Raw genomic sequence first — 27,649 nt, forward strand, 5'->3', positions numbered from 1 at the left:
TCTTAATAGAAATTTATAATTGTTTTTAGTAATAAAATAATTATTTTGCATAATGTTTTATTTATAACAAATATAAATGTTATTTGACTTACGATCAATTTGATTTATGACCAAAGTCTCGGAACGAAACAATCCCGTCGTAAGCAAAAGAATGCCTGTACTTTGAGCAAATAATTTTTTTGTCTATTGCTTGAAAATAATTGCCGACAAAATATGAACAAATGATTTTTCAAACAATTTTTTTATATTATTGCGAGGTTTTCTTCTTCGCCTTAATATATCTCACTTTCTATCGAGAGGTGAAAGTCTTCAACGTTTCTGCACACGTGCCATTGAATCAAATTGCAAATATTATTATGCGCAAACAGTTTCTTTCTCAACTTGCTCGGTATGAAAAAAATAGGAATGCCAATTTTACTTCAGTGATACGGACGAGTCTTATCTCTTTGAGAAACATAGCGGTGATATCTCGTCGGATGACAAATGCGTCGCGCGCGACGATCGCAACGTCTGAGGCGCGAGACGCAATTGTTCCTCTTTGCGTAACACGCGGATTTGCGGAGTCAATGAGATAAGTACCCTGCATTCGTGTAGATTGATCGCTTCGAGATTAGGACAGTAGCGCGCTAAACACATCACGGCCTTATCTGTCAGCTGACGGCAACCCTTGCTCAGGAAGCTGCGGAGCTCCGGGCAGCCCTTGGCGAGCGCGTCGACCCCGTTGTCGGTGAGCAGTTCGCACCATGACAGATTGATGTGAGTGAGCAGCGGGCAGCCAGCCGCGAGATCCTTCAGGGACATGTCCGTTATCTCGGGACAGGAATCCAGGTTCAGCCGCTGGAGCTTGGGGCAATGACTGCTGAGGGCTGCGCATGTCGCGTCCGAGATCCTCTTGCACTGACTCAAATTGAGCTCCTCGATATTAGGACACGACTGGGCTAAGGTGCGCATCGAGTTGTTGCCGATGCTCTGGCATCCCTTGAGCGAGAGCTGCCTGAGGAATCCGCCGCAACGCCTCGAGATATTTTCTATTACTGGTCCCTACACACAAACGTCCACCCCACCCGGCGAGTTAATCGCGAGTCCATCTTTATCCTTTTTTTCCCACCCCCTCCAAGTGCGTGACTTGTATTTGAAGGATCTGCTAGGACAATCTCTTTCTCTATTTACCTCCACGTCTCGTTGAAAATCGAAGAGATCGATCCTCTGCCAATTGGACCCATCGAGCGCCAACACGTTCCAGGCCTTGCTTACTTGGGCACAGCGGCATAGCGATACGACATCGAGGTACGAAAAAATTCTGTCAATCGTTAGAAATTCGTTAGAGCGAATACTCGCGCGTTATCGCGTTTCGCGATTGCTTAACACCTTGCGAACGGTGGGAGGACAGTGTGGACTCTAGTTTTTCGCGAGGCGTGATGAAACGTAACGCTTACGTCTTGCATACCAATTTTACGTAGTCTCGCACGTAAAAAGTTTCAATCCTTTGCGGCATACATTTTTCTATCAGATCCCAACTTCAACGAAACTTGATACTCGAGAAAGTTTTGAGGTCGCTGATTTCGAATCCAAAATCGAAATGTGAAAATTTTAGATGGCGAATCCAGTATGGCGGACAAACATTAAGTTAAATTTCTTAAAATTCGCCGAAAAGTTATAAAAAAAAAACTGAATAGAGAAATGTGATATATGGATATATCACTATCCATAAAAGGTTTAAAAGGGCAAATACACGATTGTGTATTTCAAATACAAATATAGCGAAAATAAACACCAGAGATTAGATTTATTTCAGTATCTACTATCGAAGAGTACAACAGGAATGTCCCGAATTTCCATCTCTCCTTCAATCGACAAAACCGATAAGTTTTATCGTCTCTCGTCGCGACGGGGACAACTCGCTTTCAACCGTGTTAAGCCGGCAGAGATGCGAAGCGTATCTATACGCTGTAGGCAAACGTATGCCGTACCTGAGTAGTAATTCTTTTGGCAGTTTCTTGTTAATCTGCGCCTCGTCATCGTGAAACACCCATGTTAGCTGCAACGGAAAGACAGGTGATTAAATATGACCTGAGCATGACGTGAGCCAGGCCGCGCTCGCGTTATCGCTAGCGGAGCAACATGAATACGTTCACAAAGAGAGAGAGAGAGAGAGAGAGAGAGAGAGAGAGAAAGAAAGAGAGAGAGAAAGAGAAGTCAAACAATTCGTCTCCGTTGTATGTACACACACGTTGGGAACGGATAAAGATATGAGGGAAGAGACGGGGGCGGGAGAGATAGAGATAAACACGGGACGCAGCGTTAGACGTGCGCTTTTCATAGCGGGACATCGGAGAGGCGCGAGAGGAGCCGCGTATGGTAAAAGCTTTAGTATTGGCATGCCCGGACAAAGTTCTCTAGATTGACTAACCTGCATGTAGGATTGCTTCATGGTAGTGACAGGGTTGTGAGTATGCGTTTGCGTGTAATAACCGCCCTGATGATGATAATGTTGTTGATGATGATGATGTTGGTGATAATGGTGATGATAGGATGGATGCTGCTGCTTCCACCATTGTCCACCGGTACCGCCGCCTCCTTTTTCCGTCTCCTCGATCGCCAGTACCCCTTGTCCGACCCCTTGGCCCCCTCCTCCCACTCCTAACTGTTGGAGACTTACTTTTTTCTAAAAAAACATATCCCAATTAGGGTTGCCAACCGTCCGGTTTTGACCCGGACTATCAGGTTTTCAGGAGTCTTGTCCGGTTGACAAGTCAAACCGGACGTCATATGTATATATATCTCCGGTTTTTAAGTACACCCAATTAATTAAATGAAATTTACATTAAGAATATTTATGCACACTTTGAATTTCAATGCCTCATTTCAAGCGTCTATTACACAGTCGGGCGCCGCGAGAAACAGTATCATTTGGCCGTTACACCGTCCACCGATTCTTGTGGCGCTATGTGTGAAATATGATTTGATTTTGGATTCAACAATAAAATGTATTTTATATTAAATATTAATAGTTTATTATTTAATTCAACCAAATTTTGTTTTTAAAACTGTTTGGAAAACAATGTTGTAAGTAACTTCTTATTAAATTTTACATTTATTTTAATTTTATAATTACTATTTCTGTAGTTAAATTTTACTACAAAACAGGAAATAACCGGTAACTTGGACTTTTAGATTTGGCAACCCTAATCCCAATACGTGTCATCTCCGGCGCGCTGACACGCTGACTTCGCGACGTGCCGGTGATCGCGTAAACGCGACAAACGGAATCGCGACCTTCAAACAACGCGAGCTTTCCCCTCCCCCCTTTCTATACGCTCTAAAACGGAAGATTTCACGCAAGAACGAGTCAGGTCCGTAACTCCGAAGTCGGTCCGTGTACGATTATCCGTAAAGTCCTATTTGGACCTCTCGTCAATCATAGTCTTGTATCGTTGTTGCCCTGAGATTCTCAATTTCCAATTTGTTGTTTACTGTATCATTTTGATTTAAGGAGATTCTCCAATTAAAAAAAAATTGAGGGGAGTCACGTGACTGCTTTTATTCATACATATATCTTTTAATAAAGGACTTTTGGCATTCTTCAAAAATAATAAACAAAATTTAAGTAGACAAAACGATGATTTATTATTTAAAAATACTTTTTTGTAATATTGATAAATATTGATGTAAAGCAAATTTAAAAAAAATTGCTTAGAATGATTAAAATAAGGCATTGTAGTATGTATAATATTTAAATCGTCTGTAATACATAAATCTAACAAGTGACATTGCCATTTCACTAACAGTAAGACAAGTATATTTAATGATAAATAATTCGTAAAAATATTTTATTTCACTGAAACTTCTTTTTTTTTTAATTCAAAAAGTATTCTTTAATTTTCTTCTTTCTTATGTAAAGTTTTTTAAAATTCATATATTTTGTTTGCGATTAAATTACTTCGAACTCTCCTTTTCACAAAATTCAACGCTAGAAAATTATGTAAAGAACACTGTACAAACATTTGAAAAATTCAAGAATGCCATATATATTAATCATAAACTTATTCTGAAAATTTGATTAAGTTCTTACATGTGAAAGACCTGAAGAATCTCCTCAATATGCCGAATCATTCTCTTATTAATTTTAAAAACACTAATAATAAAATGATTATTAATTACAATAGTCACATTATCACAATCTCAAGTAATTCTTACACTTGCTAAATCGTGGAGACAGCTACGACCTCGCCGTGTTCCAGATATACGATTTCCTTTCGCCATGAACTAATCACCAATTAATGATTCATCGTCGATCCCGGTGTGAACAATAGCGTATGCAAAGTCGGAATTCAAATGATTGCATTATTCTGACGTTATTCGGATTGGAAAGTGACAACTGTTAATTCGCAAGTAAACGCCGTTATATTCGGTAGAAGCGAGTGACTTCCAGTCGTAGTCATACACATGCATTCATACATCGTTAAACTTAGAACGACACTGGGTATGGCATACCCAGACATTTTTTTTTCCAAAGATTGGCATTTCTATAATTGTAAAGGTTGGCCAATCTACTTGGCAGATCTGAATACGAACACAGTGTATCGTTCTACGATTAATACACACAGACAATTGTCAATCCTTGCTAAGAAAAACGATTATTTAAATCAAAATTTTTAGTTTTCTTCTTTTAAGTAATGATTATCATTACAAAAAATATTTTCTTAGCAATAATCTTAAAATGCACTTATCATTTACTTGAGAGAAATAATATTTACATGAAATAAACTTCTGTGTACATAGAAAAATATATATTTAAATGAAATAAATATTACTTATTCCAAATCTATCATAAGTTCATCACAAGCATCAAATTCATTCAAAATACATTCTGAATCCTAATTTATTAATTCAATCAAGAATATTGAGTTAAAACAAAAATTTAATTTGCTTATTATTCTGACTTCTCTTCGATATTATTCATTTTATAATATTCTTCAAAACAATAGAAATTCTTTTCTTTTTTTCTTAAGTATATGATAATGAACTTTTCTAAAATTTGTGATAAATATATTTTAACACTATTATCAAAAAAATATTGTTAAAAGTAATTGTTACTTACGAGAAGAAAAAATTGAGCAAACAACGCTTTCCTCAGCAATAATAAATATTTTCTCTGTGTAGCGCAAAGTCTGTGTTGCGCAAAAATTATTAAATTTATATACATAAAAAATTTACATGTATTCTAAATAGCATTATGCATTTATCCGTATATATTGTCATTGAATTTCTGGTAAACATATGTATACATTTTTTAGATGATATTCTTTATGCCACAGACCACACTGAATGTATCGCGATCTCATATCCTTTATTAATTAGCGTGAAACGCTTTCTGTATAAATATCCACTCAATTCTCATCGAAAAGTTATCATGTGACTGGGGGACGAGTCTCATTAATGTTACGACGACCGGAGTGATATTTTTCCAGCGACTTTCTCGGCTCCGCATCTCGTTACATTTTCAATGAGGAAAGCTCGCTCGTAAAATGCTTGATTATCAAGAAGTTAATAGAAGTGAAAACAAGCGGTGAAGAACGATAGCGTATGCAGAATAGAACAACGCGCGCGGGTCCACGAAACATTTTCAAGCGCAAGTTGCTTTCAAGTAAATCCCGAATATTTCCTTTCTTTTTTACGACTTAGCGTTGTTTCATCTCGGAAAATGGAACAACTGTGCATGTCTATGTGCATGTGTCCATATATGCATGCAGCGCATATGTATCTCCACGCGTAACGAATACATTGTAACGACAAATAGTATAATGAGTTGCTTGTACGTATGTTTTCATGATTTCGTATTAAATATCATATATGCACACTATATACAAGGAGTCCTGAAATTCGCGACTCAAAGCATCGCAAGGAAGTTCTCGAAAAATTAAATAAAACAATTATTTATAGATTATTTATTTTAAGCAATAATTTTTGAGATATAAGATGGCTCAAAGTTGGTCAATCACAGATTACGTTTAGACAGTTGCTTGCCATGTGGTCACTAATACGACTCACGGACATGCAACTGTCTAAACATAGTTTGTGATTGGCCAGCTTTAAGCTTTTAATTATATCTCAAAGATTACATATTAAAATTAAAAATAAAAATCTACAAATAAATAATTTTTGATCATGAATTTCGGGACACCTTGTATATATAATGTAGGGTTATATGACAGTGATTTCAGATATAGAAATGAAATAAGGTCTTGATACGCTTATAGAGAAACCGAGAAAAGAAAATTAATGAGATTGTATTCGACTATAATATCAATAGTAAAATTACCGTTAGCTCTATCCGATAAATTTAAACCTTTTTTAGATCACAAATCAAACAAGGTAATTCTCATAAACCATTTGTCATTGAAAATGAATCCGCTAAAGAAATTGCTCTATCGCGTCACGATTCTAAGAAAAATAAATTTCAAAGTCAAAATGGCGTTTTTTGATAAAGTAACTAAAAGTATGACGTGATAGAGCAATTTTACGATTCATTTTCTACAATAAAAGATAACATATAAGAATCTATGTGATTATCTATTGTGATGGGTGCTTTGTGCCAATAAAAAGTTACATATTTACATTTAAAAAAGGAAATTCCAATTTGTAAGTAAATAATCTTTTGAGAACGGTGCACAAAATTTTGAATTTTTTTACAAATGTCGTGAAAAATAATGCAATGCAATATTTACAATATATACATTTTTTTCATAGATTCTATTAATTTTTATTCAAATCAAACTTTTTATACATTCTTTTAAAAAATTGTTTAATGGAAATCGCAGGGAGCACGAAAACAGTCTTATTAATTCTTCTTCTTTGTTTAAACAATGTTTTGACAACAGAAGAAAGGTCAATAAGTTTTTTGTGCTCCATGTTAATTTTCATTAAACATTTTTTTTGTATTGAATAATCATTAGGAATGTCAAAAGTAATCATCATAAAAAAAACTCGATCGTTAAACAATAATTATTAGTTTGGATATACCACTATGGTACCGGTTTTCGTTTATTATACTGCTATTATATTAATATCATTTTAGACTATACTCGGCTATATACGTACCAAAATAAAGATAAAAATAGGTAAAAAAATTATTTTATACTATCTGTGTCTATACATATTAATGACATTTTTAATAAACTCTGGAATTAATTTCAAAAATCCATTGTTTCCGATACTTTCAAAAATTGTATTAAAAATATGAATAACATTCGCAATAATATTCCTAAAGATCTTTTATTGTAGCATTAAATAATTATATCTAAGGATCGTTACCTGAATGAATAGGTAAGACAAAAATAATAAAAAATAATTTTTTTGATCATGAACTGTATTCACCTTCACCTTGGACAACAGGAGTATAATCTAAAATGACATTAATGTAAACATGATGACAGAGCAATATAATGAACGAAAATACCTTATTAGTTTACTTATTAGTCATAAAATAGCTTAAGTATCATAGTGGTATATTCTAATAATTAATTAATTATTGCTTCGAGGTTTTTTCTTTGACGATTATTTTTGAATTTAACGATTATTTTTGACATTCCTAACAATAATATAATACAAAAAAGTTGTTTAATGGAAATCGACAACGGACACAAATAACGGCTTTATTGGACTCCTTATATAAGACATTTTTATCTTGAATTTATAATCAACGACTCCAGAAGCCGTTATGTAATTATTCAAATTACATGAGCGAATCGTTATTTCAAAAGGTTATTTACCTATAAATTTAAGCTTTTGTTTTATTTATAACTACAACTTTTCGCATAAAGCAGCCAATACAATAGATGACTTTTATACACGGAATTTTGTTGCAATTTACTCTTTCAAAATCGTAGGACAATATAACGTTCGCAGATTTTACTTTAATTTTAGTTTTACCAACCCATTATATACAATAAAATAGTTTAGTTTGATTTTATTAAAATTTTACAATTTTACCAAATTTTATTAATAATAAAAATTCTTCCATATTCTCCCATGATTACTATGTAATTTTAAAAATAAAGTCCAAGAGAAAATTCTCTCCATGTGAATTTTTTGACATAGAAAACGAATTTGTTTACAGAATTGTTCTATGACGTCACATTGTTAAGCTATTTTAGTTCAAAGATATTAAGAAATGCCATTGTCAGCACTTTTAAGCCCAATTTCATAATTTCATTAGCGGATTTGTTTTTCGCGACAAGAAATCTATAAGAATCAACTTATTTTATCCGTAGTCTAAAATTCATGTCGGATAACGCAATTCAAGATGAAAGATGACTTAAGACAATTATATTCTATGTCTTGCAAACTATTCAAGATAGAGCGGGGATCAAAATATAGCTGGAGTACAATCGCTGGAGTACAATCGTACCACGCGCGAGATAAAAACAAAGAAACTATTTCTTCACTCTCGATAACTGCAAAAGATAACTTTTTGCAGATCTTTTTAATGCAGTCAGTTGTTTTAACTGTACTTTGTCGACATTAAAAATAAATCAATGAATTTGCTTACGTCTGTGAGATACATGTATAAAAGCGATCTATATACAATGAAAAAATTTCTCAGTTTTATAGCCATGAGAAAAAAGTTACAGAATTGTAATGCAGGTTATGAAATTATAATTGCCAATTTCTACTTTTATAAACGTTTATTTATTTAATGCCAATTGTGTGAAATGAAAATTTGTATCTTCAGTTTCCTCCACCAAAAAAGATGATAGGGCAAAGAGGGATAAGATAGCAACGGTTATCTTTAAGTAACGCTGATAAGGTTTGTCGATTTTTTCTAATTTCTGATAATGTAAAAATAATAACATATTTTCTTTTAGATTTACTAAAACCTGGTTTATCATCTGCAAAAAAGCTGTTAAATAAATTAGAATTTTTTGAAATTTAGATTTTTTTAATGTCAATTCCGTCATCTTGCTTCCATATGCAAGATAATTTTTAATATGTCGATAAGATGACAAATAGTCGAGTAAAGTTAAAAATGTACTTCTTATTAATAAAAGAGATTTATTATAATATACTTATATTAATTTCATATTACATTGTAATTGAAGAAAAATATAAATGGAATGAAAAATATTTACGTAATTTGCAAAAATAAAATTATTAAAATTATATAGAGTTAGAATATTAAGATAAAAAAAAAAAAATAATGTACAAATTACTTTACTGGTGTACGACATTCATCACCTTATACACAGTATGTCTATTTATTTATTCAATATAAATATTACAATATAAAAAGTATTAATACATTATTGCCTATGTTTTTAGCCATACAACATTGTGATTTAAAAAAATAAAAATATTAATTACAATTATGTCATTCCTCCTTATGAACATACACCAAAGAATTAACAATTCGTTATCTTATCCCCCTTTGTCTTACATAAATACGTATCAAAAAATAAAGAATTTGGAATAGTGTAAATTTGGAATATACTAATATATTTTATTACAATTTGTATTTACAATTTCTTCAAAATTTAGTGGCTCAACCAATTGCAAAATTATAATTAATAATAAAATGTTTTTTTAATACAGCGAGATTCCTGCCGTCTGGATAAGGATACTTTTGCAACATATTCTTGTAAACTTAATAACAAAATTATTATGCCAATGATGACGATACCTATAACATAAAAAAAAAATTAAACAAAAAGTTGCTTAATTTATATGTAGTTTTACGATGTGACATTCCAAACAAGGTTATCATGCAGGTGTGATTATAAACGACATTAGAAAATTTATCGAATAACTTCAACTGTTTACGTTTGATTATAAATTTTCATGATTCTCAGCCTCGATGTCAATTTATTCTTTTATGAATTTAAATCGTTAAATTTTCCAATGAATCTCTACATTCAGCAATGCCCGATCAATAAATCACGATCTACGCATGCAAAAAGAATCTCGGGTATCTGCAGACAGCGTTAAACGGGCGTTTAATAGACAAATCTTGCAGACGCGAAGTTTACTTGGTACGTGCCCGCCTTGAGCTAGAAATGATCAATTCGCTCGCGGATTTTGCGTGCGAGGTAACGCGCGCGAGGGGTTTATTTTACTTCGGCCGCGAAATTGGGATATACGTCTATTTCGTCATTGTGTGAGTCCTTGAAATAAAGCCTGGAAGCGCTTTTATCAATAATGGCCGTGTGCACAGATCGCGAGCAGACGCGAGGGCAAGCTCTTCAAACTTCCATGCCTTATCGCATGAAGTATGCAAGCGCTGCATAAAATTACACAGGATAACGAAGGCGGCCTGGCGAGGCGATGGCCATCGATGCGACGAAGATATGCTACTGCGTTTCAGCCTTAAACGATAAACTACAAGTGCAGCCTCGTGAATAATTATGACTCGTATAATCAGGAATGATTCTCGGTGCGCGGCGAGCGCAAAATAACCAAAATAACCGGTCAAAGGTCCAATCTCTATTTTATAATCGTATTGTAGTTCAAACGTTATTATTTTCTCTCAGTTTTCCTTTAAACAAATTTAGTATCTTCGGAAATCCGAAATAACTGTGATTTCCGCAGCAGAGCCAATTTTATTTTAAATAAATTTTATTTTAAATAAACGTGTCGTTTCGTATTGATGGAAAAAATATCTACTCGATTTATCGCGATCGGTTTAATGACCATACGACAATTCGTGTCAGATCTAAAATTATCTATAAATATGTAATATCTGTATCAGAAAAGGTAACTTAGATACTTTTGATAAACTTTTTGCTGATCGCTTGTACTCGAGATTAGACAGTCTTTGTGCCTGCAACGGTGTAAACAAGTTAAGACACACATGGGTCGGCGTATCGCACCGCAAATTTTCCTGCTGAAGATTAAATCACGTCTGCAAATCCCAATGAGAACGAATTAATAGTCTTATTGTTTATCGATTTAAGAATTCATTACGAACATACATTTCGCGTTTCATTAAGTGTATCGTTTTATAAAATCACAAACAATAATTTTTAATTCTCCCAAGCTAATATCGATATATATATATATAAAACATAGTTACTGACGCTAAATCTGTGTAAGACCTGTGTAATTTATATCCACTAGCAAATACAAATTGATTTCAAGGAATCATAATGACATAACTTGTACAGTACAAAATTATCTTTAATCAAAAAGGTAAAAAGAAGGCCAAGTTATGTATCCTCTAAGAAAAAACAATTATATCACATATTTAATTATATAACGTATTACATACTTCATTTTTAATCAAATAAAGTGATAATATAAAACTTAAGTGGTACGTACATTAAAAATTATTATACAAAAAAACCTAAGTATATGTACGTATAAGAGGCAGTCAAATAAAAACGAGACAGACTGTATAACACAGTATATAACACAGTGTTATACAGTCTGTCTCGTTTTCATTTGACTGCCCTTTATATGTGTGAATGTTATTACTTTATGGTACTTACAATTAAAGATATCTAGCAGCGTCATATTTTCTTACATCAAAATTTTTTTATTTCAATTAATTTTTTTACTTTGTATTTCGTTTCGTCTAATTATGATTAAATTTTATATTTCATTAAAATATACCACTTGAATTGGATTAGAAAGACTTTTCAATGGGAATACAAAAGTACATATCATTTGGATTTTATCTTTTAAAGATAATTGGACAATAATTCGAGAAAAAAAAAATATATATGTAATTAAATAAAAAATTATGTTGGAAAGGTTAAAATTTATTGATTAAATAAAAAAAAAATTTTAATGTAAGAAAAGATGGCACTGCTACATCTTTATTGTAAGTATAATAAAGTAATAACATTTGCATATATACACATTACATGCATTATTATTCATAAATTGTTTTCCTCATCGATTTAGCAGCGCTAAGATTTAACTTTTTCTATATAAAAAACTTGTATATAAAACATTTATAATATTTTGAACAGATAACAAAAAAAGTTGAAAATCGCTTAGAAGTATCTAAGAAATAATTTTACTTTTTGAAACCATTTACTAGCAGCAAATGATATTTTCTAAATCCATACTACTTGCGTAAATTTATATACATTTATATATATATATATATATAAAATTTGATTAAATCAGACTTTTGAGTAACAATATTTTAAGATTTATAAACGACGGTAGACAGCACTAATAGATAGACCCATCAACTCCGGAAAGTTAACTAACTACGCTAAACGCGAAGAGTCATTCCGTTCTTTAGGTTCGTGCTGCTATTTCTCCGATTTCGTGTGCGCAGGATTCCGTACGGGCGAACTCAAAAGCGGCAAAATAAGCGGTCATCGATTCGGCATTCGCCTTAAATACACACAGCCGCCGTGCCGCTGTGCAACACAACATATGCGCCGCGGACGTGTGCTTTAAACGCGGAAGACAAACAGGGGCGCGCGGGGGATCGCGCGCCTGTAAACAAAGTGCGCAAATCGCGAGCGACGCGACGCGACGCGACGCGACGTGACGGCGACGTCGAGGGGAAGACGAGGAGCCCCGCGCGACGCCGCCGTCGGTCCCGATACGATTGCCTTCTATTATTCCTTATCTCTATCAGGGAGAACCACGAGCGGTATCACGGTCGCGAGCGCGAAAGATCAATGCGGTCGTCAAGAATCTCCGCTTCGCAACCGGAGAAAAAAAAGAAACAAGGACGTTGCAATAAAAGAAATCGCTGTCGGACTCGATAATAATAAAAATAAAAAATAAAAAAAATGGAAAACAACGCTTCGTATCTGTAGAATTCTATTTATATTTCGTTTAATTATGAATTAGAATTTTAAGCGTAACTTTAAATTATAAATTGAAATCGTTAAACGTGTTCTAAAAAAAGAAATTACGCAGTGTGTTAAGTATTATTGAATTTCGATAAATTTTATTGCAATATTGATTTAACACTTCTTAGACATTTATTACTTACTCACGCTGTTGTCACATTATTTTTATCATTTTTATAGCGTCATGAGGTAAGTTCAATAACTATAGAGCGACCGTTTTTTTTTTCTCCGAGATCTACTACTTTCTCGCCAGTAATTCGTCGAAGATTTCAGCACGTTCAGCTTTCGGTAAACTTTATTGCATGCGTCGGAGCATGATGCAGTGCGACGTCATTCCGCGTGCGCGTTTCGAATGTGTCGCGCGCGTTCTGCAATTTCTGTTTACGTGTTTATCTGCCGCGACCATTCTCACCACACGATTTTCTCGAAATCCCGTTCGAGCAATATCTTCGTAATACGCTATGTCGCCATTCAATGTCGCCTGCCCATAGATCATCGAAATCGGGAGATCTAATACGGTTTCAAAAAAAAAAAAAAAAAAAAAAAAACGCGGCGATATTTAATTGCATCGATCGGAAAATGTATCACGCTTTTTCAGATATTCGAACGGTCCCATTTCTTGTTGCAGGATTTTGTTACGAAATTCCAAGTGCAATGAAACTATGCAAACTATTTCGCGTGAAAAGTTAGGATATCGAAAGGAATAGCGCACCGGATGAAATAGTTGTCTTTGAGCAAAAAACGCCTCGGAGATATTTAAGATTTCGCTATTGTATTTTTTAATCGATTCGAATTACTCTGTTATGAAAAAAAACTTTCGAATTTATTTAAATATATATTACTTTATGTTTTATTTCATATATACATACACATACATGTATACCCATCAGATATCGTAAACATATTAATATCAAAATTGTACTGTTTTCCAGATTATGTCGATTATTTAATACATATTAATAATGTTATGTTTACACGAATCTCTTTCGTGTAAATAATATACGCAATATCAATTATTATTAAATTAATAACTAACTGTTAAATTAGACATTACAGAAAAAAAAAGAGTTGGGCTGGACTCATTTAAAAACTGCGCCTACAAAAATCCACCTAATGAAATAATTTTTTCCGATTTTTTAAAGTATTAAAAAAATCGTTTTCTTTATTTTTGTTTTAATTTTTATCGTTTAAATATTAATTCTAATTAAAAATTTATTTTTTTTATTTTTGCGAGCAAATTTACAAAATAAATTAATTTATACGTAACTAACATTTTAAGACCTCATGCATGATGGAATTATTTTTTGTCAAAACCTTAATAAAAAAATGGTCGATTTGGAATGGAATGCCTCGTATATAAAATTGAAATTAATTTATAATAGAATTATCAATTAAATGGCAAATTTTGTTAATCATTAATAAATTATAAAAAATAAAATCCTCACTAAGCTAATCTTTTTAAAAAAACCCAGGTCTTTTCAAACCTGATAAAAAATAATCGAATGGATTTTAAGATTGCATCAATAAGTATCTGTATATGACTTTAACGTTGATAAAATAAAAATATATTATATAAAAAATTAAAAAACGGAATATAATTTCTACTATTTCTGATAAAATTTGAATCCTCGATGCTCCACAGATTATTATTTACATAAATGACACGTCAAGCATAATTTACACCGTACACATTAGATTATTTCCGCGCAAACGCCCACATCCTTGATTAATAATTCAAATTTCTCGCAATTTATTTATATGATGTTAGATACAGCAATAAATAAATAAAACATAACCTAAAAATAAATCACAATTAAGAATCACAACCTAAATTATCCACTAATAAGATATAACACTACACCATTATCTAATTTGCATGTTTACAAAACAGACACGCCCACGCATTCTTTCTCTTTTTCTGCAGGACGTTAAATAAAATCAAATGAAAATTCTGCGATCCCATGAGATCGATCAAGATTGGCAATGGAGGAAGAGAAGAAAAGACGCATTAAAGACGCATGTTTACAGTTCTCGGGTAGATAATAGATCCGTAACGAAACGTACGTACAGCCCACTCGCTGTACCGACCTCCATCGCCCGTTGCATCGTATCGTTGATATGCCGTTACGGCTTCTTGCCCTCGCGAAAAATCGCATCGCCCGTCACGGAAGCGCGTCGACGAGGTGCCTAGGCAGGTTTATCTTAGAAAGTACTCAGACATCTATAGAATCTGTTGGCTAATAATAAACCGTGATAAAAACATTACGAATAATGAATATCTCTAGATACTTCTCGAGACAATTGGCATCTATCCCGATTCTTCTACAATAGTCAATTGTGATTTGTAAACATGAGAAAATTGAGAAAGTTTCAAATGAATTACATTGAAAAAAAGTCTTTTCTGTCCAAGTAAACACGCAATTTATTTTAATATTGTTTCCTTGATTTAAATAAATGTTAACTATATGGTATAAAATAATTATTTTAACTTAAAAAATATTTTCTTCAATCAAGAAAGTGATGTTAAAATAAATATATTTACTCTTGCACAGAAAAATATTTAGTATAAAATCAACAATTTATTGTTTCATATATACGCAAGAAAATCTTAGAAGAATTTATAATCGTAAACAGATATAATTTATTGTTTACATGAAGAGAAAAATTTTCTCCATGTAAGCAAATTGTGTCTGTTTAAGATTATAAATTCTTCCAACACGATTTTATATTCTTGCTTATTATGAAAAATTGAACTGTTGATTTGATATTAATTTTTTTCTGCCTGAACACAAAAAACTTTTTTTTAGTGTATTTCACGCTAGAAGTGTTTCGCGGGACTTCAGATACTTATTTTGATCAGAATCACGATGCAGAGAAGCCTTTCGAATAAGAGGAGATAGTAAGAAACGTGTCATTTTTATGTGAACAGTTGGAACCACCGAGGCGCACTAATACAGACCGTCGATAACGAAATACAATATGTCTATTACATATTGTATTTGTTCAGTTTTCCAAAGCGGAGACGCTGAGGTCTCGATACCGCGAAATCTCAGGACGCATCGGCGTGTCGACGGCCGAGAGAGGATCGTTCGTGACGGACGACACGCGTCGATGCGCTCGCACTCGCTCGCGCGCGCGCGTGCATCCTCCTCTTCGCGGAATCGCGAACGCGTGTGTTGCTAGGAAATTAGATTGCGGAGAATTGCGAACGATGCAGCTTGCAGTGTTCGGATATATCCGACGACGTGATCATCGGTGAACGACGGACCGTACGTCCAAGCGGATATCCGCAAGAAAAGACGCGGCGAAAAAAAAAGCGGAAAACGAGCGCAGCGCGATTCCCCGAGTGAGATTCGCTTCACGAGGCCAAGAAGCCCTAGACTGCGTTCAGAAACATTACCCGATTGCCTCCACGTATCATCTTATCCTTGTTTGACATTCGGTGATAATAAAGATAAAATGATAATGTTCTAATAGAATCAAGGTCGCAATTTGGGTATGATAGAGATATTTTATAAAGATACTTTTAAAAGTAGTATTTAAAAATACTTTTCGAAAAAGACCAATATGCTGTCACCGCAAGATCTTAGTGTTAAAATAATGTTTCTTGATTTTACATACAATTTGTAATTCTTTTAAAAGATAAACTTATACATCGGGGTTCTCGGATGATGTTTCTGAATATAATCGTTCCCGAAATTGAGGATGTGTTTTTGCGAATTAAAGTTGGCTATAAATGAAAATGATGATAATGAAGTTTATTTAGAAAATAAGTTTTAGATTTGGTTTTAGGAATCCTATCTATAAATACGTAAATAAAACATTGAATTTCAAGATCGATATGTGCAAACACAGAAATAAAAATAATAACAAAAGTCAAAGGCAAGCCAAATGAGATTAAAATTTATACTCTAATTTCTAATTTCTAATTTTGCAATTTACATTTGTGAGAAACAAATGGAGATATAAATGCATATAAAAATATACATAGGCTTTCAAAACAGTTTACAAGCTTCTTTGAAAATTATTGTAATTATTAGTAATTATTACTATGGTTTCTTATAGAGATTCATAAAAAACTGAAAAAATATATAAGGAGAAGTAATGGTCGCAAATAATAAGTCGTATCAATTAAAGGAAATTTGTAAGAAATTATATCTACGTAGACAATACGTTTCAACTGTACTAAGTTTTCATCGGTTGTACAACAATTAATGTTAAGAAAAAACTATGTGGAGTCGCATATGGAAAAGAGTATATAAGGTTTACAGACGCAAACTTTATAGAATTAATAACCGACGTGAGACAATTTAGCCTGCGCAGAAAGGTCTTTACTTTTTACAAAAACTGAAAAAAAATATCAAGCTAATCGGTAAAAAATAATTTTAAAAAATTGTAATAAAGATATTAATTAAAAACTAATTTGTTGCATAGTTCCAAGAATAAGTAAGCATTGAAACGTCGCAAGATAGCTGTCTAATAGTACAATCATGTCTGATATTTTTAACGGCGAAATTAAGAACATATACAAACAGTATGTAAAATCTTATCAACTTGTTAAAAACATTTTATTCGTTTAATTCTACGCAGTTAAAACCAACAGTAATTCTTGTAGAATATAAATACATGTTAAAATATCAAAAATCGTTATGTTCTCAATAACAAAAGTTACTTTTTGTTGAGATTGTATAGTCGAAACATCCTTATAATTTTCAAAAACGAAAATATATCATTCGTTTGCTACAATAACAAAACAAAACTATGTCATTTATTTGATACAACTCAAAAAAACAAAGTTTTCCAGTTTGAATACTTTAAATCATTAAATTTTATAATTTTTAAATACAACGTTGATGTAACGACTAAGTCTACTGATTATAAATGATTAAAAGTATCATTAACTCCTTTATTAAGAATGTTTCTATATATACAATAAGAGCTAAAAGTTATCAAAATTTAAAAACTGAAGACTTTAAATTTATTCTTTTTTTTTCTTTCTAATCAATGACGCAAAATTTTGATCGTAAATGTCCGAATTTCAGCCTGAAACCAGCTACAAAGAAGAAAACAACAAAAAATTTGATTAATAATGGTTTTTGCAGCAACAATAATCCTATTTTGTTACAATCCTATTTTAATAACTTTTAAACAAGTAAGACTAAATAAATCTTTGCATATTTGTTAGTTCTATTAATATGTAAAAACTTTTTTATTTAGGTCGTAATTCTGCTTTTTTTATCAAATTTGTAAATAAGTGTTAATATTAATAAAACATGATTTTATATATAAGAATCAAGAACAAACAAAAAATTAAATAACCTTTAATCCAATTAAAAAATATGCTTAAATTTTACAGAAACACTCAAACGTAATAATACGCAAACGTAATAAAATCTATAAAATGTTTGAATTTTTGATAATACTTTAAGATGTGACACATACATCTTTAAATTTTCATCAGAATTCTTTTTTTGCAGACAACTCAGAAATGACAATTCTTAAATAATATCCTTATTATAATAAATGAACGACATCATGAGATTAATGAAATTAAGTTTTTGACTCAAAATTCCTGGTATGCCATATTTTTTTTCAAATTAATACACTTTTTGTATCTATATATTTTTTTACAGATTTTTGAATATTGGTATTTCATAGATTTCAAGATATTAGTATAATTAATATAACATTCTTTTAATATTAATAAATTTTAAATATTATTTTGGACTATAAAAATGTTTTTAACACAAAAACTATACTCTGGATTTAATAGAAAATCTAATCGCGTGATCTAACGCGTGTGCGCGATAACCTAAAGACCGGAATGCAACTTAAATTAGTGCTCTAATGAAAATTCAAGTAGCATTACAGTAGTATTTAAGAATTAATTCGAGATTTACTATCGACGAGCTTATTAAACAACATGTACGTATGTATACATATGAAGTGAATGAGTTACAAAAAATAATGACCTCCCACGATCTTTTTGCTCAAGGAAAATTCTCTGACTCACAAGGAATAATGTTACATATGTCCACTTTCTGCCAATTGTAGGGCACTACTCTGTATGGATCTGTTCCTTTTAGCTGGCGCTCTGTACAATTTCCTGCAAATTTGATCCTTTCCTCTTTCTCTCACAAAGTCTGAACACGTACGAGTTTTTGTTTTGTGTACTAAAAGCGCGGCAGGATGCAGTTAAAAAGAGTCATATCAAGCGTTGAAAACGTGAAGAAAACTGACGGCGGCGAAGAAAGAAACAGCGCTGCTGCGAGAGAAAACAGAAGGCGGGAAACGGGACAAGGAGATACGACGCGTCGACTCGCGAGAAAAAGAAATCCGACTATCATCGATTCAGGTGGATTTAATTGAAAATCTAATCGCGTGATCTAACGCGTGTGCGCGACGATCTAAAGACCGGAATGCAAAACTCCGCGCTTGAACATTTTCATATTTTAATTATTTATACGCTTTTTGCGCGCGTTGAAGCGCGCGCGCGGCAGTTCGTGATGTTCGACATGTGGCCGCAACAGACCCGCTTGTGCATGCCAATAACTTTCCGCAATTTACAACTCATGAATGAAGTAATAAAAATAGCAGTCGCAGAAATGGATTGTATTTGCCGAGACTGCAATAATACGGCGTCGCGTCCGACGTGTCGAGGCGTCGCGCGACGCGCGATGCGCGTCTTTGGTCGAAGGCTGCAAATAGAGGTGAGAAACAATGAAGGAGGATTTGTCAGAGGCGTCTCTTCGGCAAAAAATACCACCTATTGTATTAGCGCGTGCGTATGTTGTAGTTTTTTTTTGTTTTTTGTATAATAGTTACGAGTAATGAATGTGTTAATCATGCACACGTACAACAATCGTAACAATTTCAGTTACCACTATTGTTCTTTTGAAGAGAAATGGACATTTAAGTAAAATGTAAATTATTTCTAGACCACTGATAAACTTTCTACTTCTGAGAAATTAAATTTCAATCCGACATGTCGTGATAAAGCATGTGGCAATCAAGATAAATTTCAAGATTACGTCTACATGGATTATTTACGTATTGTTTATGTTATGTTTACACAAACTGTTTCTTTCATGTAGACAATAGATAAAAGAGTCTTGTTGCATTGATTAGTAATCTGGTAGATTCAGCCAGCACGTTTGTTTAAAAACGGGCGAATCAGAAATCTTGTAGGAATTACTGGATTATAATAAAGTCTATTAAACGTTCTAATTATAAAATTTCGAATCCCGTTATAATAACCAAGAATTCTGCTGGGTTTCAACAAAACGCACTCAATCGTATCATATGTCTTGTTTATATAATCCAATCGTTTTTTCGGAGTTGAATAATACAAAAAAAATTGAATAATATAATGCAGGAAAAAGTAATCAAGTTATAAAATATAAAACTATCCGACTTTAGTTTCGATGTAATAAAAATGAATAATAATAAGTTAAAAAACTGAATATAATTTTCAATATTTGTGATAATAATATTTATATAATAATATTTGTGATAATGACATCTGAATCTTCTATAATATAATCCATTGATTGTTTACATAGATGACACAAAACACAATTTAAATAGTACACACGTAATGTAGATTATTTATATTGTACATGTAAATATCGAGCCCTGGTGGCAATTACATAAAATTTCATAAAAGATAGTGGTAATAAATTGCACGAATATCCGTGTTATTTGAATATCCAGCCCAATAAAGTCCCCAGTAACGCGTTATCAGCGTGTCCGAATTATCTAATCCAAACAGCAAGATAGAGAAGAGTCCGCAATAAAAAAAAAAAAAATCCATTATACCATTCGCGGCGTATTAACGCAGCAGGCGCAATTTTTAATCGCAGAAACGCCTCGTAACTTCAGGGTAATACGACAAGAAAGAATGTTGAAGCGAATTGAATAAAGGAATATGCATTCCCGCAAACGCACACATACACAAAAGGACGCACAGCCATGGGCTCATTCGATCCCTGTTGGAAAACAGCGAGGTGTAATGCTACGGAAACGCGGTTCATTCACAGCTTCTCTTTATCACGCTCGTAGGCACGGCCACGAGCGCGCGCGCGCGCGCGCGCCCGTTCGCTTGTTTACGCGATAGGCGCGCGTGTCTCCGCGCCTAACGTCGCGACGACGACATCGTCGTCGTCGCGGCGCCAAAGGAGCGACGTCCGAGAAACGCGCGCGCGAAGCGGAGCAACTTGTCCCGGAGCATCTCTTGTCTGTCTGTCCTAACGAGATTCGCAGCGTCGCAAGCAACAACGAGCTCATTGACATTCCGTTCGCGCGCTCGAACGTCGTCGTCGTTGTCTTTGTCGTCATTTCCGTCATCATCGTCGTCGTCGTCGTCGTCGTCGTCGTCGTCGGGGTTCGCTCCCGCGCGCCAGAGAACGCGGATTTTTGCGCGTCGTCGTCGTTGTCATTGTCATCGTCGTCGTCGTCGTCGTCGTCGTCGTCGTCGTCGTCGCTACTCGGACGCCGCCGGAGCAAAGAACAAAGAAGAGGATAGTAGCCAGGGCGCGGGGGGAGGGGGAGGCGTGCATTTAACAACGAGAACGCACCGCTGGCGACGTAGCCACCGCTGGCGACCGCGAGAACGAAAGAGAGAGAAACAGGGAGAGCGAAAGAGAGAAAGAGAGAGGGAGGGGGGGAGGGAAGAGAGAGGAGAGGAGAGAGGCGGAGTGCGAAAAAGAGAGAAATGAAGAAAGATAGAAAGAAAGAAAGGAAGGAAGGACGGAAGGAAAGAGGAAAGACAGGACAAAGAACGGAGCTGGCTGGCTGGCTGGCTGGCTGGCTGGAGTGGTTGACTTGAGCTCTAACTAGGCCCGTGCTTTGCACGGTCGCTTCAGCTGGTCGATGAGAATATATACGTAATACGCATGAAAAAAGTCCGCGAATGACAGCGTGTTGCCATCCAGCCGCCAGGCAGCCAGGCACAATAACGAGAGAATGCCCTGGCGCATGACGCCTCCTCCACTGTCGTCGTCCTTGTCGTAGGTCGTAATCGTCGTCTTGGTCTCACGACGGAGACGCGAAACGGCAGACGAGCGACGAGGATGCCCGTGGTGGCTGCCGCGCTTCGCGGAGGCCAGGGGAGCGAATCAGCTGTTCGCCTCGGCAATGACAACATTGAACACGCACGACCCCCCCGGACTCTGTGTGTGGCAGCACTTCGACGCGCGTTTCCGCGGGGCCGAGTTTACGGATGCCCGCGGCATTGCGACGTGGATCGGCGTTGACTTACCTCGAGCCTGGTGCGCCCGGAGTGTATCATCCTTTTGCGTCGCGTTATTTTGCAAAACTTCCGGGAGTACCCGCACGGTGCAGTCGCGAAAAAAAAAACCGTCGCGCGGCTGAGCGAGTCGCTACGCTTCGCGAGAGAAATGGCCGAGTCTACTGAATGCTCGACGTGCAATCGCACGGAGGGACGGAGGGGTACTGGACGTGCGCCGCCGCTTTCCGTCGGCGCCGCGGCGCCCGGCGCGCCGATTGGCCGTCCGGGTCAACTTGACGACAGTGCGGCCAATCGACGCGCCCGCAGCCATTGTTTACACGCTTCCCATTGGATCGTTATTTTTGAGGGAGTAGGACGACGACGACGACGACGACGACGACGACAGCCGCGACGACGACGACGGCGACGTGCACTTTGTGTGCAACGACGTGAGAGAGGCGCGCAGAGGCGCGCGCGACTCGCGGTCGTGCTCCGTAAACGAGAGAGATAACAGAGCGTGTGCGCGCGCGCGCGCGCGCGCCTACACACCGCGAGCATGTGCACATGCGGTCGGTGCTGTTTACAGGTAGCGCTGTTATCGACGCAGGATTTAAATGCGCTGTTACCAAGCGCACCTCGTCCCAAATAAGCGAACGAGCGCGCGCGGGCGCGCGCGCGCCAAGTTAAGATCAGCGCGTGTTGCTAGGTTCGCTTTGATTCGCACTCTCGGGTAGAGAGAACGCGGTCGGGAAATAGACCCGTTGACCTGGATTCAATTATGACTCGACCGAAATATTTAATTTACGGACGAGGGGCCGGGAATGGCGAAGAGGAGCCGTAGGCCCTCACGCGAGGTCTCAATGATCTCCGAACGAGCATTGCGATAATGAAGCTGATTAACGCTGTCTGGGCGCCTACGAAAATGTTCTTCGCGCAATAAACCGCAGACAGACGGACGTGTAAAATTGAACGATGCGATAATGGAAAAAAAATAACTTTTGTTCCGTATTATAACGAATGATATCACTACGTGAACTGCGCAATGAGAGGATTGCGTAAGGTAATCGATGATGATCGATCGGATAGGCATTTTACCATCGTCGATTAATTGCGTATAATACGATAGTAAAACGCACGTTATCGTTTAAACGCTTGAAAAAAATATCTAGAGATACGTTGTTTTCAGAATAAAAAATATAATTGGCATTTTGTGCGATTAATAAAATAATAATTATATAAATAAAATATATCGCATGTTAATTCAATTCTGTAGAATATAAAATAAAAATTTCAATTGCATGTTTCAATAATTATATAGTTTTAGGAGAAAAAAATTAAAAGGTTTCCTGCAAAAACCAAACGAGTACAAAAAATTATACTTTCAGGATAACTTCTCACGTTCAAACCATTCGTTGTTAGTGTAAATGATGGTAATTATTCTCCGGATATAATAAGTACAAGAACAAAATTGTAGGCTTTCAATAATATTTTGAAGACCCATTTAAAATTGTAATAAAATAAAAACGATTAATTTGTACATATTTCTTTAGTTCTGACCAGAATTTTGTATTGTGTATTTATATACTATAATATTTTACATTTATCCTTTTCTGTAACATTAATGATGATAAAATCAAGAAAATATTTTTTAAATATAAAGCAATAATTCTTTTACTATTATTTAAAAAATTTTGTATATTGCTGTAAACAAAAATCGCAGTCTTCAAAATATAAAATTTATCTCAGTCAATACTAAACATCAGGTATAGTGTATCTATGTTGAGATTTCGCCTTTATATTGTTATATTATATTTCGCATTGTTGAATGCAAAATTTTAACATAGAACTAATGTAATTGTTGCTCGGTGTTCACTAGAAATATCTTTTCATGATATTCTTTGTATAAATATGGTAATTTTTCTCCGGACGTATACCAGAACGAAGTTTTAGGCTTTCATTAATATTTTGAAAATTCATATAAAAGAGAAACATAAAAAATATTTGGACTTATTTGCTTCTTGCTGACATTTTATATTTATCCTGTGTTTATATTTGTCTGTTTACAATTTCCTGTTTTCTGTTTGATTTTTAATCGATTGTAATTGATTAATTTTTTATGCCTTAACACAGCTGTGTCATAATATTTCGCATTTAATGATTTTTCTAAATTATGCATTATTGCCAATCGTAATCAATATATTTCGCGAAATAATTGTCTTAAAAAAATATTACTTGCATGATTGTTACAATATAAATAAATATTCAAGGGATTTTAAGCATACAAAGAAATCTCACGATAATGACACAACAATCAATAAAAGTATCGTACAAGGTATAAAAGAACTGAAAAATTAAACATGTATAAAACTAACAAGATAAGATATGTAAAATTAAACAAAAGTATATACTCTATTCTGTAACGTTAATAATGTTGTTATGATATTGTTGCACAGCTATATACTACATGACAGTACAAAAAACTTAAGTAACGATGTTATAACAATGTTAAAATTGCAAAATAGGTTTCTTAGATCAAGAGTAAGTAACAAGGCAGTGATAACATGCTCATCCATAGTAATCTTACAAATGATGAATATAGAAAGAATTGGGAAACGATAATCGAAAAATCAGTGGTGATGGAGGATGTAGAAAAGAGAGGTGAAAGTACAATATAAGTGAAGAGAATGGTCTATAAAAATTTCGGAGAATTTTTTAAGTACGTGATAAATCAAATATTGAAAGATATATATGCAGCCAACAAAAAATCCGACAATATCGCTTTATTTGATTAAGCCAGTTTTTATTGATAATGTGGACTATCTCAGAAATGAGTCTCATCCTATAGTCCAATTCGTTATCTAAAATCTGGACATCGTTTCAATTAAAGTTAAAATTGTTCGTGTTATGCTTAAATATGACAGAATCATTTTCCTTTTTTATATCCGAAAATATTCTTGAACTCTTGTTCTTAGTTTCACAACCTCCGGTTAACGTAATTGACCGTTTAAGTGTCAACCGTGATTGGTTATTTATGGTCAATTTTACTTAATGACAAATGCAATTGGTCAATTCCGATAGAAAAATCAGCCGATTAAATTAACCAAAGTTTGTGAAATTGGCCTTAATAGTTGATATTTGACGGCAGTAAATTTTCGAAATTGCTTCGTTGTTGGTTCAATAGTTCCCAATATGTTCTTTTTTGTTTTTATAAATTTTTTAAATTGTTAGGAATGTAAAAGACCATTTTTACGGTAGCTTTCTTTGTTAAAAAAAAAACTTTACAAAATGATCTTCACATAAAAGTAAAATAAATTTAAAAAATAGAACTCATAATATGCAAATAAAATCAAAGATTAACAATAACAATCCAATATGCCAACCCGCTTTGTGGACACTAACCCTCGTCTCTCCTACATTTGTACATGTTCTGCAATATTTTAATTTTTATTTTATTATTGCTCTTTAGTTTGACTAAATATATATAATTTTAGAACAAAATAGTGTACTGTATTTTTTAAATAAAACCAATTTTTTAAATCTATTTTAATAGAAGAGTTAACATTATCATTCCTTTTTCTCTTCTATTTATTATGCAGTACCGTCACATTTTTATAAATAATATCCTAAATAATAAATACTTAATTCATAATTTTGGTATTACAATCAATTGAATAATATATTTAAAAAGATAAATTACACTACAAATATTTTAAATTCTCTAATATTTAAATATTTAATGCACATTTTTAAAGTATTGATTACAAAATTATTGTACAAAATGTAAATAGAAAAGAAACACAATATCACTTTCTCTTTGATTATAAAAATTTTTCAGCAAATATAATTTTAAACTACTACTAATAAAATGTTAAATAGAACTATAATTCCTTAAACATATTTTAAAGCAATCTTTAAAAATTCTTCCAGAAAAAAAATATTATCTGTAACTGTCAAGTTAATTTTAGAATTTAAACCAATGGCACTAGATGGAAAGAAAAATTCCGCTAAATCTTATTTATTCATATGTTTTATCTAAAAATTTTGAAATATGATTGATAAGCCGTGATATTGATATATTTTTTACTCAATTTTTTAATTATACAAAATAAAGCAGAAATATCCAATTTGTAGTGTCTATGACTTTTAAATAAACGAAAAAGAAGCCCCACAAAAGTATCAGGAGTAGATAATTAAGATTTCATGCGGAATCGCCAAAATGAGAAATTAAACATTCCCAGGAAACGTATCACTCAAATTTTTAATTGTCTCATGTACTATTTAATATGAGACACCATCTTGTTAGAATCACACATCCTCTTCCAATGTTTTTATAATTTAGACATTAAGACATCGGTAAGCATTCTCAGATAGCATCAGCTAGTTATCGCAACATCACCCATGTTTTCGAAAAAATACAAACTTTTGCAGCAAAGGTGTCACACCAAACAGTCATTATTTGTAAATACAATGGTCTACGAAAAATTATAATTCTTGAATTTTTAGTTGTTAAACACTATCATAAGACAGTATAATTTTCTATAAACGTTAGAGGGGATCATTTGTTCGATATCATTTTCAATTAAATAATGTAACAAAAATTAAAAGTTTAAATAAAAATAAAATATGGAAAAATCTTAATTATTGTTTATTTAAAAGTTGTAGGCAATTCATCAAATTGGATACTTACTTTTGTTCCACATTGTAGAATTTAATAAAAGGTCAGTGTGACATTATCGAAATATTAGCTCAAGATTAATTAAAAAAAAAAAAGATATTTGTGACATATCACGTTATCAAAATAATTACATAAAACTCAATTAAAATGAGCAATGTGGCAAAAAATTTTAATATTCTAGCAATCAAGCATCTTACGTAATTATTATGATAATATAACAAAAAAGTTGTTTCCAGTATCTAAATTTTTAGTTAAAGAAAAGTCACTAATACTGACACATTACTTTATTTTTAGACAATATGTCTGAAATTTCTCTTAAAAAGTTGAAAATGAAAATTTTAAAAACAAACACAAATTAAAAAGTGTCTTCTAGCAGATAATATAGTGTTCTTTTATTCCTTGGATTAATTTGATTCCCAGACAATTTGATTACATATATAACTCTCTATGCAATTCAATGTATTGATTAAAGTATTAATAAAAGTTTATTATTAGTTTTCAGTTTTTGAAATTTATTTTTACTTTACTTTGTTTTACTATATTTTTCTTTTAATTTTTTCCATATAAACATATATTTTATTTTGTGCATTAATAATTTTTATTTTTAATAAACAAATGGTTTTCAAATGTTATATTTAATAATAAAAATTTTTATTAATATTTTTCAATCTTTTTTTGTTAATAATAAGCTTTAAAAAAATTAATATATAACGAAACAAACATGTACTTATAAAATAAAGATTCTATGATATTACATCACTTTAGGAATTATTACTGGCTTTAAACAATCACATTATTTAAGTAATATTCATATATTTTGTGTGCTCATATTTAAAATTAAAATACGTATAATAATTAAATTTTATTTAATCATTTTGAACATCAAATATAATGTTTGACGTTATTTTAACGTTAAAATGAAGACAAATA

General features: G+C 33.5%; 1 protein-coding gene across 2 annotated transcripts in view; it reads right to left on the bottom strand.

Annotated features, from left to right (window-relative positions):
* The window catches only part of LOC105198880 (F-box/LRR-repeat protein 20), a 29,725-nt gene extending 7,463 nt beyond the window's left edge, over positions 1 to 22,262 (bottom strand). Inside the window, exons 1-5 of one of the 2 annotated variants that reach the window (XM_011165726.3) lie at positions 22,075 to 22,262; positions 2,411 to 2,665; positions 1,971 to 2,038; positions 1,171 to 1,300; positions 580 to 1,041 (exon numbers count right to left, since the gene is read on the bottom strand). In XM_011165726.3, the coding sequence (XP_011164028.1) occupies positions 580 to 1,041; positions 1,171 to 1,300; positions 1,971 to 2,038; positions 2,411 to 2,665; positions 22,075 to 22,104 (945 nt within the window). In that variant the 5' untranslated portion in view covers positions 22,105 to 22,262. The remainder of the gene's footprint in view (positions 1 to 579; positions 1,042 to 1,170; positions 1,301 to 1,970; positions 2,039 to 2,410; positions 2,666 to 22,074) is intronic. The other variant, XM_011165727.3, reaches the window with a different exon arrangement.
* Between the last annotated feature and the right edge of the window lie 5,387 nt (positions 22,263 to 27,649).

Source organism: Solenopsis invicta, chromosome 9 (genome assembly GCF_016802725.1).
Source record: "Solenopsis invicta isolate M01_SB chromosome 9, UNIL_Sinv_3.0, whole genome shotgun sequence".
Lineage (NCBI taxonomy): Eukaryota > Metazoa > Arthropoda > Insecta > Hymenoptera > Formicidae > Solenopsis > Solenopsis invicta.